Source organism: Vitis riparia, chromosome 17, assembly GCF_004353265.1.
Source record: "Vitis riparia cultivar Riparia Gloire de Montpellier isolate 1030 chromosome 17, EGFV_Vit.rip_1.0, whole genome shotgun sequence".
Taxonomy (NCBI): Eukaryota; Viridiplantae; Streptophyta; class Magnoliopsida; order Vitales; family Vitaceae; genus Vitis; species Vitis riparia.
This window is the reverse complement of record NC_048447.1, coordinates 12,828,012-12,840,999: the sequence shown is the minus strand read 5'-3', so window position 1 is coordinate 12,840,999 and position 12,988 is coordinate 12,828,012. Positions and strand designations below refer to the sequence as shown.

Sequence of the window (12,988 nt, the reverse complement as noted above, 5' to 3'; positions counted from 1 at the left end):
GCCTAGCCACTCATTCTTTGAGGAAACATCCTCAGAGCTTGTTTGGCTAGTAAAAAAAATACAATCAAAGTGAGTAGGTAAAGCAGAGCAAAACTCTATATATTACTTCCTTCAAAACTATACAAAAAGTTGTTTCTAAGAACAAGCTCCCAAGATGCCTGTGTAAAAAAGATTACAAACTATATATATGAGGTTATTCACCCTTTGTTCTTACTTATTAACTAAATCCTATGATTGGTGGATTACAAGGAGAAAATGGGGATTTAAACAACAAATATCTGAAGAAAAAAATCTAAAAGAGTCGATCACAAATATTTGAAAGCACTCAGGAGGATTTTGTAGGCATGCAAGATGGGCTGCGAAATTTCCCAAGCTAAAGGTCTCCATTTCGCAGCCAAAGGCTGATTTCGCAGTGAGCACCTTGTGATTTCGCAGCCAAAGGTTGATTTCGCAGTTGTGAAATTGGCCTTCAACTTGGCGTGATTGGCTTCCAATGGTTATAACTTCTTCATTTCAACTCCGATTCGCTCACCATTAGAAGTGTTGGATTTCTGACTTCCCAAGCTTCGAAACGACATATAGTATACATGAAATGGACTCCACGAAGTGCTCCAAATGTGTCCAACAGTTGTTGTCATCTTGAATTCTTCATATTAGATTTCTCTCTTTGCATTCATGATTTGCTTTTGACAAAGGATTATAGAGCTTCAAAGATTGGTTTCTTCATGTAAATGAGCTTTCAATTGCTTTGCCATGGATTCTATAGAACTCTCGTCAATCTTGATTGCTTTGGTGATCAAAATACTATTAAAAACGTCAAAAACTTAACATAATTTGATTAGAAACGATTGCAAAGGTACTTAATATGCTAATTGAGTTAAAATGTAATAACTACTACTTAAAATTGTTTAAAATAATTAATTACAAGTTACAAAATAACATTTTTTGAGTAGTAATTAGTTACAAACTAATATTTAATCATCTTTTAAGCCTTATGAAAATATTTTGAATGTATTAGGTTTAAACTTGCATTTTATTCTTAATGCACTTCTTAATCATAATTTTCTTGTGTTTATACCATATAATGTGAAGGTTTTGCATTAACCAACAAACTCTATCCATAGATGTGCTAAACCAAATTAATAAAATTTAGAATATTAAAATTATTTTTATTTTTAATAAAATTTTAAGATATAATTATGAAAATCATAAAATATAAAAATGTAATTCCATCGATTTTTTTAAAGAAAAAATTAGTCGAACTGACGTAGTGATTTTTTTTTTTTAAGGAAAAATTAATCGGAATCAAAACCAAAACCGAAATCAACCGTAGATATGGCATGGTGGCACTGGTTGCTAAATGTGCACAATTCGGAGCCGGGTATAAAAAACCGCCCGGGACCCGAATATAAAGCAAAACAGAAGCCGCATTCTCACTCCAATTCCCACAAGAAGGTGTTTATAAAAATTAGGGTTTTACTCCACGAATCTCCGAGTCTGAGCCATGGCAGAGACGGTGGTTTCAGAAACCCCCGAAACCGTCACGGAAAGAGAAACCGCTAACACCCAAGACATGGATGTCGAAGCCCCTGAACCCTCCCAGCCCAATGGCTCCGACTCTGCCGACAACGTCACTAACGGTGACTCCAACTCCAAGCGTGGGAGAGAGGAGGCAGGCGAGGGAGAGGACGCAAATGATGCCGTTACCAAGAAGCAGAAGGTGGAGAAGTCCGTGGAGGAAGAGAGGCTCGAGAAGTTGGAGGCAGAAGTTGTTGAAACGGGTCGGTTCAGCTTGGGTCCAAAGACTTTCGGATCTTCTGTTGAGATGTTTGATCACTTCTTCAAGTTTCTGCATTACTGGCCTGCTAATCTTGATGTCAATAAGGTATATACACGGGCATGTTTTAGATCCTGCCATGTTTGATTGCTTAGAAATTGGAGGAAAATAAAACAGAACAGGAAAAAGATTCAAACTTTGTGTTTTATACAGTTTTGGCTGTGCTAATTTGGATTGAACCAGATATTTGGAGATTGTGAGGTTGTAGTTTATATTCTTGTTTTATCCCGTTAGTTTTCTAGGCAACCAAACAGATGGTAATGGGTTATTTAATTATGTTTTTAATGCGAGTTTGATACTCATTAGTATGATAAATTGATGAAATACTCTGTTATAACATAGGACATTTCAATCAACTGTTGATTGTTAATTATTTTGTCGGTAACATGAAAATGCAGTATTTATATATGAACTCTGCATTTTGATTGATACCATACATCTTCATTATCCTGAAGAACATCCGTTGTTTAAAGCTCAAGATGCTCAATATGATTCAGAGTTCTTACTCTATGATTTATGGTATATTTTTCAACATGGGTTTTGGTCATCATGGTGCAATGATGCTTAATACTGACCAGCTGATTAGAAGTTTTATTAATTTTCTTCTACAAATAGTTGTGCAGGAGTTTGTTGCTATTATTGATACTGATTTTTTCCTCAGTGCAGAGTTGGGTGTTTGTTTTTGGGGTTAGGATGTTCAATTGATGAATTTGTGATTAATAGTTTATCTGTCATGAGGGGCCAAGCCATCAAATCTTCTTTTATGTGTGATTTTTTGGAATGAGTTAGGTGTACATATTCCTTGTTTCCAATTTACCTCCCACGCTCGCCAACTCAAAGATACATGCATCTGTATATGAATGAATGATGCTGCAGGATGCAATTGGATTGCAGAACACAGCTGGTACTGGTTTGTGGTTGCATGATGTGTTTACCTTTGCAGATGTATTCTGCAGAATACCATATTTTAATTGCTTATCTTTTTTATGGTTGTTTTTGAGATAGTTTTTCCATGTTTCCATGGGCAAATAACATATTACATTCAGAGTTGTCTTTTAAAAGAAATTTATGAATATAAGTAGGAGTGGATTAATTAATAGCCACACACTAGATTTGGTAATGTGCATTTGGATTTGCATGGGATCCATGAAATTTAGAAGGTGTGATCATGTGTGTTAATGTGTTTAATTAGGGCTGTATTGGCCTGTTTTACATGAGGGGTTAATTTGCTTCAGCCTGTTTGTTTGTGTTCTGCAGTATGAGCACATGATGTTGCTGGACTTGCTGAAGAAGGGCCATACCGAACCAGACAAAAAGATTGGCGGAGGGATCCATGCTTTCCAAGTCCGATACCATCCAGTGTTTAAAAGTCGCTGCTTCTTCGTCATAAGGGATGATGAGTCTGTTGATGATTTCAGCTTCAGGAAATGCGTGGATCACATATCGCCCTTGCCTGAAAACATGAAAGCAAAATCTGAGGTCAATAAGGCACTGGGTGGAGGCCGTGGAGGAAAAGGTGGTGGCGGTGGTGGAAGAGGAGGTGGCCGCGGCCGTGGTGGAAGAGGAGGTAGAGGAAGAAACTAAGGTGTTATCCTTTATTTTACCTGGAGAATATGATTTGAATTTTAAAAGCACTTGCAAAAAAAGTTAGAACCTGGTATTTTTCTCCTATTTATTTGCGCTAAACTGATGTGTTACCCAAATTTTGATAATTATGGATGAGTATTGGAGATTATATGCCATGCCTACTGAGATTCTGAGATGTATTTATGGGTCGATGCTCAATATCTAGAACTGAAGGTTGAAAGTAGTTTTGGTCAGTTCAAGCTTCAAGCCCGTGAGGGCCTGGTTATGCCAGTTCATAGCAATAGTTCATCCATCACGCCTCTCCCTTGTATGCTGTCTCTTGTCTTCTTTTTATATAAAGTTACACATGGGTATGTTGGAAAAACAAAAGCATCCATCTAAATGTACCTTGAATTTGTTTATTCATGTAGGAAGCCCAGCCTAAACTCAGCTTTGTTCTTTTATTCATGAAATGTTTTAAACATGGACTAGATGGCTTTCCAAAAGTTTGGTCCACTAACTAGTAAATCCCAATTAGAATTGTGGGTCTAAGGTTTTAAAAGCTAATAAAATAATATAATGAAGATATATGATTTAAAAGTACGTTGTAACTCCTCAGAGAATAAATGACTGAATGATTTGTAAAATGATTGGTACGTTACATCCACACTACAATAACAGTTGGACCAAGGAGGCGCATTATCGTCAACAATGGCCTGATTTCACTCAGATTACCCACTGAGTTAAACCACTATTGTTCACTCAGATTACCCATCGAGTCAAATCACAACATTTCTCGATATTCAGGAGTGCAATAATTAAAGTGGGTTTTGGAACTTGGCTCAGAGAATCATTGTGATTTGTGAAATGAGTTCTATGATAAAAAGGAGATGTGAAGGAAGAGGTTTATGATGTTAGTGCCTTGTAAATTAAACAGATACAGAGCCGCCCACGCTCGTCTCTTTCTCATATTACTTCACCAGGAATGAATATTACACGTAGCCTGCATGCAGGATCGTGTGGAGTGGAGTCCGAGTTGGGAAGAGTTTGACTCAAAACCCCCATCAATTAAATTTAAACAGATTTTCATCATTAAATTCCAAGTAATGAGATCTCTCTCTCTCTCTTTAATCTCTTGAAGATCTTGTAACTCACACACACTCACACGTTAATCAATAAATAATACATGCATGAGACGGCGCACGATCTCCCAAGACTAATAGGTTCATACTGATTCGTCTTCTTCTCTCACATTTATTTCTCCCTCCTCCCTCTTCTCCTCTATATTGCCATCATTCTCATTCACTTTGTTTTCAAACTCTCACCCGTTTGCAAACTCCTGGAAGCAAAAGTCAAAATCAAAATCACTTCCTCTTCCTTTCCTTCTTCATTTCTCATCTCTCAAATTATGGCTGGTCAGTCGCTCAATGGTTGGGCTATGCGTGAAGCGGTGGCTAAAGAGGAAGACCCAATTTTCTCATTTCCTATGCAACCACCTTCACATGAATTCAGGTACGCCATGGCATCTACTGAAACTTCTGCTCTCCTCAATATGAAGCCATTTTCAGTCTTTTAATTCTTTGTTCTGCATTATCACTGGAAGTGGTTATTCGGAATTGGATTTTCGACCTGATTTTGGCATACAAGATATCGGGCTTGACGCTGTCCCTTTGATGGAGAGCTTTCCAACTGACCCTTTGTATTCTCCTCTTGATATTATTCCAAGCCCAGCAGTAATTCAAGGTGACAGCTCGTCATATGTTTCCCTTCTTTCTTATTTTGTGTTTTTCCTCTAAACATAACCGTGGGTTTCCCTTGATTTGACTGCAGAGGATTTTGGCTGTGGTTATGGAAATGAGTTGGGAGGTTGGAATGAAATGAACCCTGCGTTTGATCATGAGAAACAACCCTTGTTGTTATGTGATAAGAATGGTCGACAGACTGAGGAGGAGTCTACTAAAGAAAACAAAGCGACCAGAAAAGGCAGAGAAGAAAAGAGTAACAGTTCAAAAATGTTATCTCGAAACACCATTTCTCAGTACTTCTACATGCCCATAACCCAAGCAGCCAGGGAGCTTAAAGTGGGCTTAACACTTCTGAAGAAAAGGTGTAGGGAGTTGGGTATTCGTAGATGGCCTCATAGAAAGTTAATGAGCCTCCAAACCCTAATCAAGAACGTTCAGGTACTACATCTGTCTTAGAAATATTGTTTGCCTTCAAGGTTTTTAGTTTGAAGTCATTCATGACTATTTTCATTTAATCGAAGTTATGAAGTGGGTTTTTATGTATTCAGGAATTGGGAAAAGATGAGGGCGATGGGAGTGATCAGGGAAAGTTAAGAGAAGCCATCCAGATACTAGAGCAAGAGAGGAAGTTGATGGAGGAGATGCCAGATTTGCAACTCGAAGACAAGACAAAGAGGCTTAGACAAGCCTATTTCAAGGCAAACTACAAGAAGAGAAAGCTCATGGACATGATGGATTCTTCCCAATCTTCCTCCAACAGCAACCCTCAAACAGTGGAGGTTGCCATGAATTATACAACCATGGATGAAGAAGATGAAATGAAGTCTCTCTTGTCTGACTCTTTCTCTTCTACTAACATGATGTTGTGAACCTGTAACAAGCCTACAAACTGATCAATTTTCAAGGGAAATGTTTTGTTATTTTGATAACCATAGATTTATGTTCTGAAATTCAGCATGCATGAAGACTAATATCCAAAAGAAGAACAAATCTTATGCCTGGGTAATTAGCAATAAAACCTTCTGCAATTTGAAGGCAGTCCATAAATCCCCTCCGCTTGACATTAGCAAAAAGCCAGTCCATTTGGAGTGGCAATCATAATTGCAGACAAAAGTGGAAAAAGTTAAATTGATTCAGCATGCATAGATGAATCAACACTAATATGGTACATGGAACCTTGATTAGATCGATGTGGTTCTGGATCTCTGTTATTTTCCCTAATTGAATTAAGCACTCGGGATGATGGGATTTTAATTAACCTAGGAAATTAAAGAAGTAAAAACTAAAAATAAGTGGGTAATATGGGTGGGCGGTAGTGGCTACTGTTACCCAAGATATAATGGCTTCGAATGAAGATATACGTTGAGTTGGGACTCGATGCTGGATTTCAAATAGCTGTTATTATAGTTGTTTCACCCTCCATTGCCAATGTTCAAAACCCTAGCAGATAAATAAATGGTCCAGGCAAACAAGAAGACCGAAATGCGATGACTACCATTTCACGGATCTTTCGCTCAGGTCGCTCCTCTCTCTCTGACTCCACTCCCGGTCGTTATCCTTCCACTTCTGCCTTCTCCACAGCGTCTCTCCCTTTCCTTGACTCAGAGGAGAGCCCATCAGCGACATTCTCCGAGAACCATCGACGACTGCAGCACCAAACACATCCCCTTCCAAAGTCACGAGATGAAAGCGAAAACCAACTTGTTTCTCTCATTAAATCCTGTTCCAAGAAGACCCATTTGCTTCAAATCCACGCCCACATCATCCGTACATCTCTCATACAAAACCACTTCATCTCTTTGCAGTTTCTGTCTCGGGCGGCGCTCTCGCCATCGCGTGACATGGGCTATTCCTCCCAAATTTTCTCTCAGATCATGAAGCCTTCTGGGTCTCAATACAATGTCATGATCAGAGCTTACTCTATGAGCCATTCGCCTGAGCAGGGGTTTTATCTGTACCGGGAAATGCGACGGCGAGGTGTTCCTCCAAACCCCTTGTCGTCTTCATTCGTTATGAAGTCTTGTATCAGAATTTCTTCGTTAATGGGTGGATTGCAGATTCATGCTAGGATTTTGAGAGATGGGCATCAATCTGATAATCTTTTGCTCACTACTTTGATGGATTTGTATTCGTGTTGTGATAAGTTTGAAGAAGCATGCAAGGTGTTTGATGAGATAGCTCAGTGGGACACCGTTTCATGGAATGTATTGATTTCTTGCTGCATGCACAATAAGCGGACCCGGGATGCTCTGAGAATGTTTGATATTATGCAGAGCACAGCGGATGGGTTTGAACCGGATGATGTTACTTGCTTGCTTCTCCTTCAAGCTTGTGCTAACTTGGGTGCATTAGAGTTCGGTGAACGGGTTCATAATTATATTGAAGAACATGGATATGATGGTGCTCTCAATTTGTGTAATTCTCTTATAACAATGTACTCACGATGTGGACGATTGGAGAAGGCTTATTCTATCTTCAAGAGGATGGATGAGAGGAATGTAGTTTCATGGAGTGCAATGATTTCTGGTTTTGCTATGCATGGATACGGTAGAGAGGCAATTGAAGCTTTTGAACAGATGCAGCAGTTGGGTGTATCTCCTGATGATCAAACTCTAACAGGGGTTCTTTCTGCTTGTAGTCACTGTGGGTTGGTTGATGAAGGCTTGATGTTTTTTGATCGGATGAGCAAAGTATTTGGCATAGAGCCTAATATCCACCATTATGGGTGTATGGTTGATCTCTTGGGTCGTGTTGGTTTGCTCGATCAGGCCTACCAGCTTATAATGTCAATGGTGATTAAACCAGATTCAACAATATGGAGGACTTTACTTGGGGCTTGCAGAATTCATCGACACGTCACCCTTGGAGAACGAGTAATTGGACATTTGATTGAACTCAAGGCTCAAGAAGCCGGGGATTATGTTCTGTTGTTGAATATTTATTCTTCAGTTGGTAACTGGGATAAGGTGACAGACTTGAGGAAGTTTATGAAGGAGAAAGGAATTCAAACATCACCTGGCTGTAGTACAATTGAACTGAAAGGAAAAGTGCATGAGTTTGTGGTGGATGATATTTTACATCCTCGGACTGATGAAATTTATGAGATGCTGGATGAGATTGGAAAGCAACTGAAGATTGCTGGTTATGTTGCTGAATTATCATCGGAATTGCACAATTTGGGTGCTGAAGAAAAGGGAAATAGGTTGTCCTATCACAGTGAGAAGTTGGCCATTGCTTTTGGAGTCCTTGCAACTCCACCAGGCACGACAATTAGGGTGGCCAAGAACCTGCGAATCTGTGTTGACTGTCACAATTTTGCAAAGGTCCTTTCAGGGGCTTATAATCGTGAGGTGGTTATAAGAGATCGCACACGGTTTCATCATTTCCGAGAAGGGCAGTGCTCTTGCAATGGCTACTGGTAGGGACATGACGTCGAGAGAAGACATGCTCAGACGTAAAACTCAACCTACTGTCTAGGATCATCATTTAGAAGGATTTCAGATTTCCCAGCTTAAATAAAATGCAGTAGAGTTTCTATTATATGATGATCTGATATCCAGTGGGACATTAGGGGTGTCATTTGAAGGAGGACTACAATTCTACAATTACCGGAACAGCTTGTGTAAATCATGGGAAAGAGGTATTTTAATTTCAAATTGAAACTCTAGATGATTGGTACCTCTACTCAATAGATGAAAGAATAGCACATTAATTAAGCCTTCTACTTCATTGGTTGCAGCCTTGTTTCTATCTTGGACCGCGTGGCAAATTTTAACTGAGGGTCTTGTTTCTTGAGGTTAGCCCAAAGGCCCCAAGGTCCCTTTGTGCTGAAGCTTCCTCTGACTTGTACCATTCATTACCTGAGCGATGGAGATTCCTACCCAACAAGGGTTGAGTGATGTCACAGACTGAAGCTTGAAGGCAATGTTCAATGATTACAGTGAGATTAAACCAATGTGCATCACAGTGGATCAGCATTTTAGTTTATTTATTTATGTGCAACTTAAATTTTTATACGGCACCGTACTGTCCTGAGACTGTGTAGAGCAGGATTGCAGTGAAAACGTAAGGCACAAGCATATTTATGGAAGGCAGAGCAAAATCAATTCCTTTTCTGAACGGCTGACTTTGTTATGAAATTATTAAATTAATCTATCTGCACAATCAAATTCTTTTTCTGAGTGGTCGATCTTGTTGTGCAATGGACACCTTTGTGGCACAAACATATCCATTGCAGGCATAACACAAATGTCAAACCCTACCCTAGCAAACCTAATAACAAGCACTTACTGCGCAGATTCAAGAGCCAGATCACAAATTTTTAGAGGAACAAGGAGTTTCTGTGATGCAAAGCACTAGGCATATTTCAGAACAATCAAGCAGAACAAGTTCCCAATGAGAACAATTATGTTGGTTGAAACTACAACATACTCTATGTTCATCCTTACCAAACTCAAATGGCAAAGCAAACAAGAAACTTCAATTCTACAAAATTGAAAGCACAAATGCAATGATGAATCCACAACATTATTCCCAAATTGTATTGATGTGGTTAGTGCTTTAAAACTGAAGTTTAAGCTGTCACTGTTTGCTTTTGTGCAAAAGCCACCCCCTTCTCAATGCTGGCCTTCAGTTCTGGCTTGAGGGCTTCCAAAGCCTTCTCTTCATACTCAGTCAACCCTTGGAGGTCACTAGAAATCACGGCTTCAACCCCTTTCTTTCCAATCTTAACCCTTGAGGCAAAGAAAGGAAGCTCAGTCAGCTCCGACTGTACATAGGCGCACTCATAGACATCCGTGTCCCCATCCAGTGCACGGAGGGATGACTCAACGAATCTTGCTGCTGCATATGCCATTGACAGTGTAGCAGACCCTGCTCCTGCCTTTGCCTCCACAACTTCTGTTCCAGCATTTTGGATTCTAACAGTTAGTTCTTCCACTTCTTCATCAGTGAAACTTACTGAGGGCTTTGTCTTTGACAGCAGGGGCAGAATGGTTATCCCAGCATGTCCCCCAACAACAGGGACATCTACATCAATGAGCCTCAGGTTCTTCTTCTGAGCAACAAATGTGTTTGCCCTCACAACATCCAGTGTAGTAACACCAAAAACCTTCTTTGGATCATAGACACCCTTCCGCCTCAAAACTTCCACAGCGATGGGCACTGTAGAATTAACTGGATTGCTGATAATGTGGATGAAGGCATCAGGGCAGTTGTCAGCAACAGCCTCAACCAAGGTCTTCACTATGTTGGCATTGATGTTGAAGAGGTCATCACGGGTCATACCTGGCTTTCTCGGAACTCCTGCAGGTATAACAACCACGTCCACACCTTTCAAAGAATTGGCTAATTCAGAAGTTCCTGTAAAGTCCAGCACTTGAGCAGGAGTATTGCAGTGACTGAGATCAGCAGCAACTCCCTTAACATTTGCTATATCATAAAGGTGAAGGGCAGAAACTAATGGGGACATCTTGATTAGGAGTGCTAGGGGCTGACCTATCCCTCCAGCAGCTCCAAGAATTGCCACTTTGGACGATGAGGCCTGGGGCTGTAGGTAGTACTGATGCCTCAGGTTTTGCTTTCCAGCTTTTGGTGCAAAAGAGTTTCGAAGAGCTGCACTACTTTCCTTGCCTAAGAAGGATGCCTCTGATTCACAGCTGATTGAAGATGCTGCCTTCAGGCCACTGAAACTCTTAAGATAGTTCTGGGAGTTGAATGACACACCAAAACACTTCGACCGTGAAAGTGGGATTGCTTTTGAGCCAATTGAGGCAGATGATCCGATTGTAATTGTAGTCGACGATGTTGCTGCCATCTTGCACTCTGTTAAACAAGAATGGTTGAAAATCTTGTCAGTTGTAACAAAAACAAAATAGCATAATTTAATGAGTAACCAGCTGGTTGGTGGCTCCAATCTAATCTAGTGTAATAACAAAAATTTCAGTCCACGTTGATAAAAAGCAGCAGTCTAAAGACTCAAACCGGAACATTTCCCGCCGTGCTATCTCTTTTGAGTTCAAAAGGATTAGGCTAGGGGGGGGGGGGGGGGGGGGGGGGGGGGGGGGATTCAAATCTCCAAAAACCCTAGATGCTATAGATTCGTGGTTCCTTGCATGCATATGAATCTTTTAATCAGAATCATTACTGCTGCTTCTTCACAGATCCTGTATAGATGCTACCAGAAAAAGTCAAGGCCAATCAGACTTAAAACAAAATCAGATTACAGGATTTCTAGATGCTAATTTTGAGTTCCATGCCTGATTCATTTTTGTTGAGAGAATTCAAAGACCATCAACATAAATTCGGATTCCTTATATCGGCAACCTATAGAAGAAGATGTGATATAGTGCATGTAATCTTCATATAGAAACCCAGCACCATGAGGCTTGTGATTTTGGATCACCAAGCTTAAAGTCCACAGATCTCCTAAATCTGCAAGTGTCCTTTAAAGGATAGGTGTAAAGGCATTATAACCTCAAAACATTACATCAGTTGTAATAGTTTTGTTTCTCTGATCTCAAATTGATCAAAATCTATAGAAATGGACTGAGTGTGCTCCGGTTTTCCACACAGCCATGTCTAGAGCAAAGGAAATGCTTAAAAATGGTTCCTTTCTCTAGACTTTTTCCTTCTTATTATTTCCCAGAAACCAAACACCAGATACAAACAAAGATACAGAACAGAACAAATAGATCAAACTACTAGATTGCATGGATTCAAAATCTGAGAATCAAACTGAAGACCCCATTGCCAAATTCGCAAAACAGACGCCATAATACAAACGGGTTTGAATCTGAATCCACAAAACGAATCAATCACAATCCAATCAAAATCAGTCAAACAGCCCATCATAAACATGGAAATGATCATCATGCCATTATGTTCGGACATGTCCGCACCCACGTCGGAAAATAAAATTCAAAGCGTGGAAAAAGAAGATCAGATCGAAACAAACATAAAAATCCATTAAACCCCACAAAAACCTCACTCATATTTACTCTCAAAAACGGTTGTAGAGAGCAAAAACTTGGATTTGCAGGTTCTACAAAGGCCCGAGAAACTTGATGTTAAAAGGAGGATTGAAGGAGAGTAGAGCAACTTGGGTTTCTTCGCCTCTGTGCCTCGGATCAATCTCTACTCCCTTCGTATCATACCAACTTATACATAGCAGCCGAAATCAGCCCACAGAACAAAACGTTTCTTTTGCCCCTCAACAGATCCTGGCCGTTTGTTTCATCATGAAATGAAAATCACGCTTATGAAATCATCGGAAAAAAAAATATAAGAAATGAAAAATAATAAATAAAAAAGAAAAAGAAATACTCCTCGTACCCGTGAATTTATCTCTTTTCATGTTTTTTTTTAAATAACCAATTTTTAACGTAAATGCTTTTAATTATTTTACATATTTATAATATAATTTTTAAGAAATAATTATTTTTAAAAGAAAATAATAAATGTATTTTTATCAAAATAAGGCTCAAAAAATGATAAATGATTAAATTTCTAAAATTAGGTTTTTAATGACGTTTTTAATTAAATAATCCAAAGAATAACGATAAAAGAAGAACCCAACCCCATATTTGAAAATCAAATAAATATTCCTTTTTAGATAACAAACAATAAAAAGATTTATTTTAAAGACAAAACTAGTGTTTGATAAATCAATTTAGTAATTTAAATTGATTTAATAATTTAATGCAAATTATTAAATAAATTAAATGCTTAATAATATGACTTAAAATAAAAAATAATTTTAATTAATAAGTAAAAACAATTAACTCATTCTTAAGTTCATATCTTTATTTTATTTTTTTACCATAATTTATTTTAATTATAT

At 38.8% G+C, this 12,988-nt stretch overlaps 4 protein-coding genes across 5 annotated transcripts; 3 read left to right on the top strand and 1 right to left on the bottom strand.

Moving 5' to 3' along the window:
* Window positions 1-1,441: 1,441 nt before the first annotated feature.
* Window positions 1,442-3,577, top strand: LOC117904396 (protein EMBRYO DEFECTIVE 514). The gene is made up of 2 exons (XM_034816982.1): window positions 1,442-1,885; window positions 3,095-3,577. Exons 1-2 carry the CDS (start codon window positions 1,505-1,507, stop codon window positions 3,419-3,421), a joined length of 708 nt encoding a protein of 235 aa, XP_034672873.1. The 5' UTR covers window positions 1,442-1,504; the 3' UTR covers window positions 3,422-3,577.
* A 122-nt stretch (window positions 3,578-3,699) lies between these two features.
* On the top strand, window positions 3,700-6,077 carry LOC117904395 (protein RKD1-like). Its single transcript, XM_034816981.1, has 4 exons — window positions 3,700-4,915; window positions 5,007-5,146; window positions 5,234-5,586; window positions 5,697-6,077. Exons 1-4 carry the CDS (start codon window positions 4,812-4,814, stop codon window positions 6,015-6,017), a joined length of 918 nt encoding a protein of 305 aa, XP_034672872.1. The 5' UTR covers window positions 3,700-4,811; the 3' UTR covers window positions 6,018-6,077.
* Window positions 6,078-6,491: 414 nt separating this feature from the next.
* LOC117904392 (pentatricopeptide repeat-containing protein At3g47530) lies at window positions 6,492-9,329 on the top strand. The gene is made up of 2 exons (XM_034816978.1): window positions 6,492-8,788; window positions 8,888-9,329. The coding sequence occupies exon 1, from the start codon at window positions 6,636-6,638 to the stop codon at window positions 8,568-8,570; it is 1,935 nt and encodes a 644-aa protein (XP_034672869.1). The 5' UTR covers window positions 6,492-6,635; the 3' UTR covers window positions 8,571-8,788; window positions 8,888-9,329.
* Window positions 9,330-9,491: 162 nt separating this feature from the next.
* On the bottom strand, window positions 9,492-12,337 carry LOC117904394 (malate dehydrogenase, chloroplastic). Of its 2 annotated transcripts, none has more exons than XM_034816980.1 (2): window positions 12,145-12,337; window positions 9,492-10,968 (listed from the first exon to the last, which is right to left on the bottom strand). In XM_034816980.1, the coding sequence occupies exon 2, from the start codon at window positions 10,961-10,963 to the stop codon at window positions 9,722-9,724; it is 1,242 nt and encodes a 413-aa protein (XP_034672871.1). In that variant the 5' UTR covers window positions 10,964-10,968; window positions 12,145-12,337; the 3' UTR covers window positions 9,492-9,721. The 2 variants fall into 2 exon arrangements, with proteins under 2 accessions (XP_034672871.1, XP_034672870.1); XM_034816979.1 differs by having other exon boundaries at window positions 9,492-10,973; window positions 12,150-12,337.
* Between the last annotated feature and the right edge of the window lie 651 nt (window positions 12,338-12,988).

Coding starts and splice junctions, on each gene's coding strand:
- LOC117904394 (XM_034816980.1), bottom strand. CDS start 10,963: ATGGCAGCAACATCGTCGACTACAATTACAATCGGATCATCTGCCTCA.
- LOC117904392 (XM_034816978.1), top strand. CDS start 6,636: ATGACTACCATTTCACGGATCTTTCGCTCAGGTCGCTCCTCTCTCTCT.
- LOC117904396 (XM_034816982.1), top strand. CDS start 1,505: ATGGCAGAGACGGTGGTTTCAGAAACCCCCGAAACCGTCACGGAAAGA. Junction 1,886..3,094: donor CTAATCTTGATGTCAATAAG/GTATATACACGG, acceptor TGTGTTCTGCAG/TATGAGCACATGATGTTGCT.
- LOC117904395 (XM_034816981.1), top strand. CDS start 4,812: ATGGCTGGTCAGTCGCTCAATGGTTGGGCTATGCGTGAAGCGGTGGCT. Junction 4,916..5,006: donor CCACCTTCACATGAATTCAG/GTACGCCATGGC, acceptor TATCACTGGAAG/TGGTTATTCGGAATTGGATT. Junction 5,587..5,696: donor CCCTAATCAAGAACGTTCAG/GTACTACATCTG, acceptor TTATGTATTCAG/GAATTGGGAAAAGATGAGGG.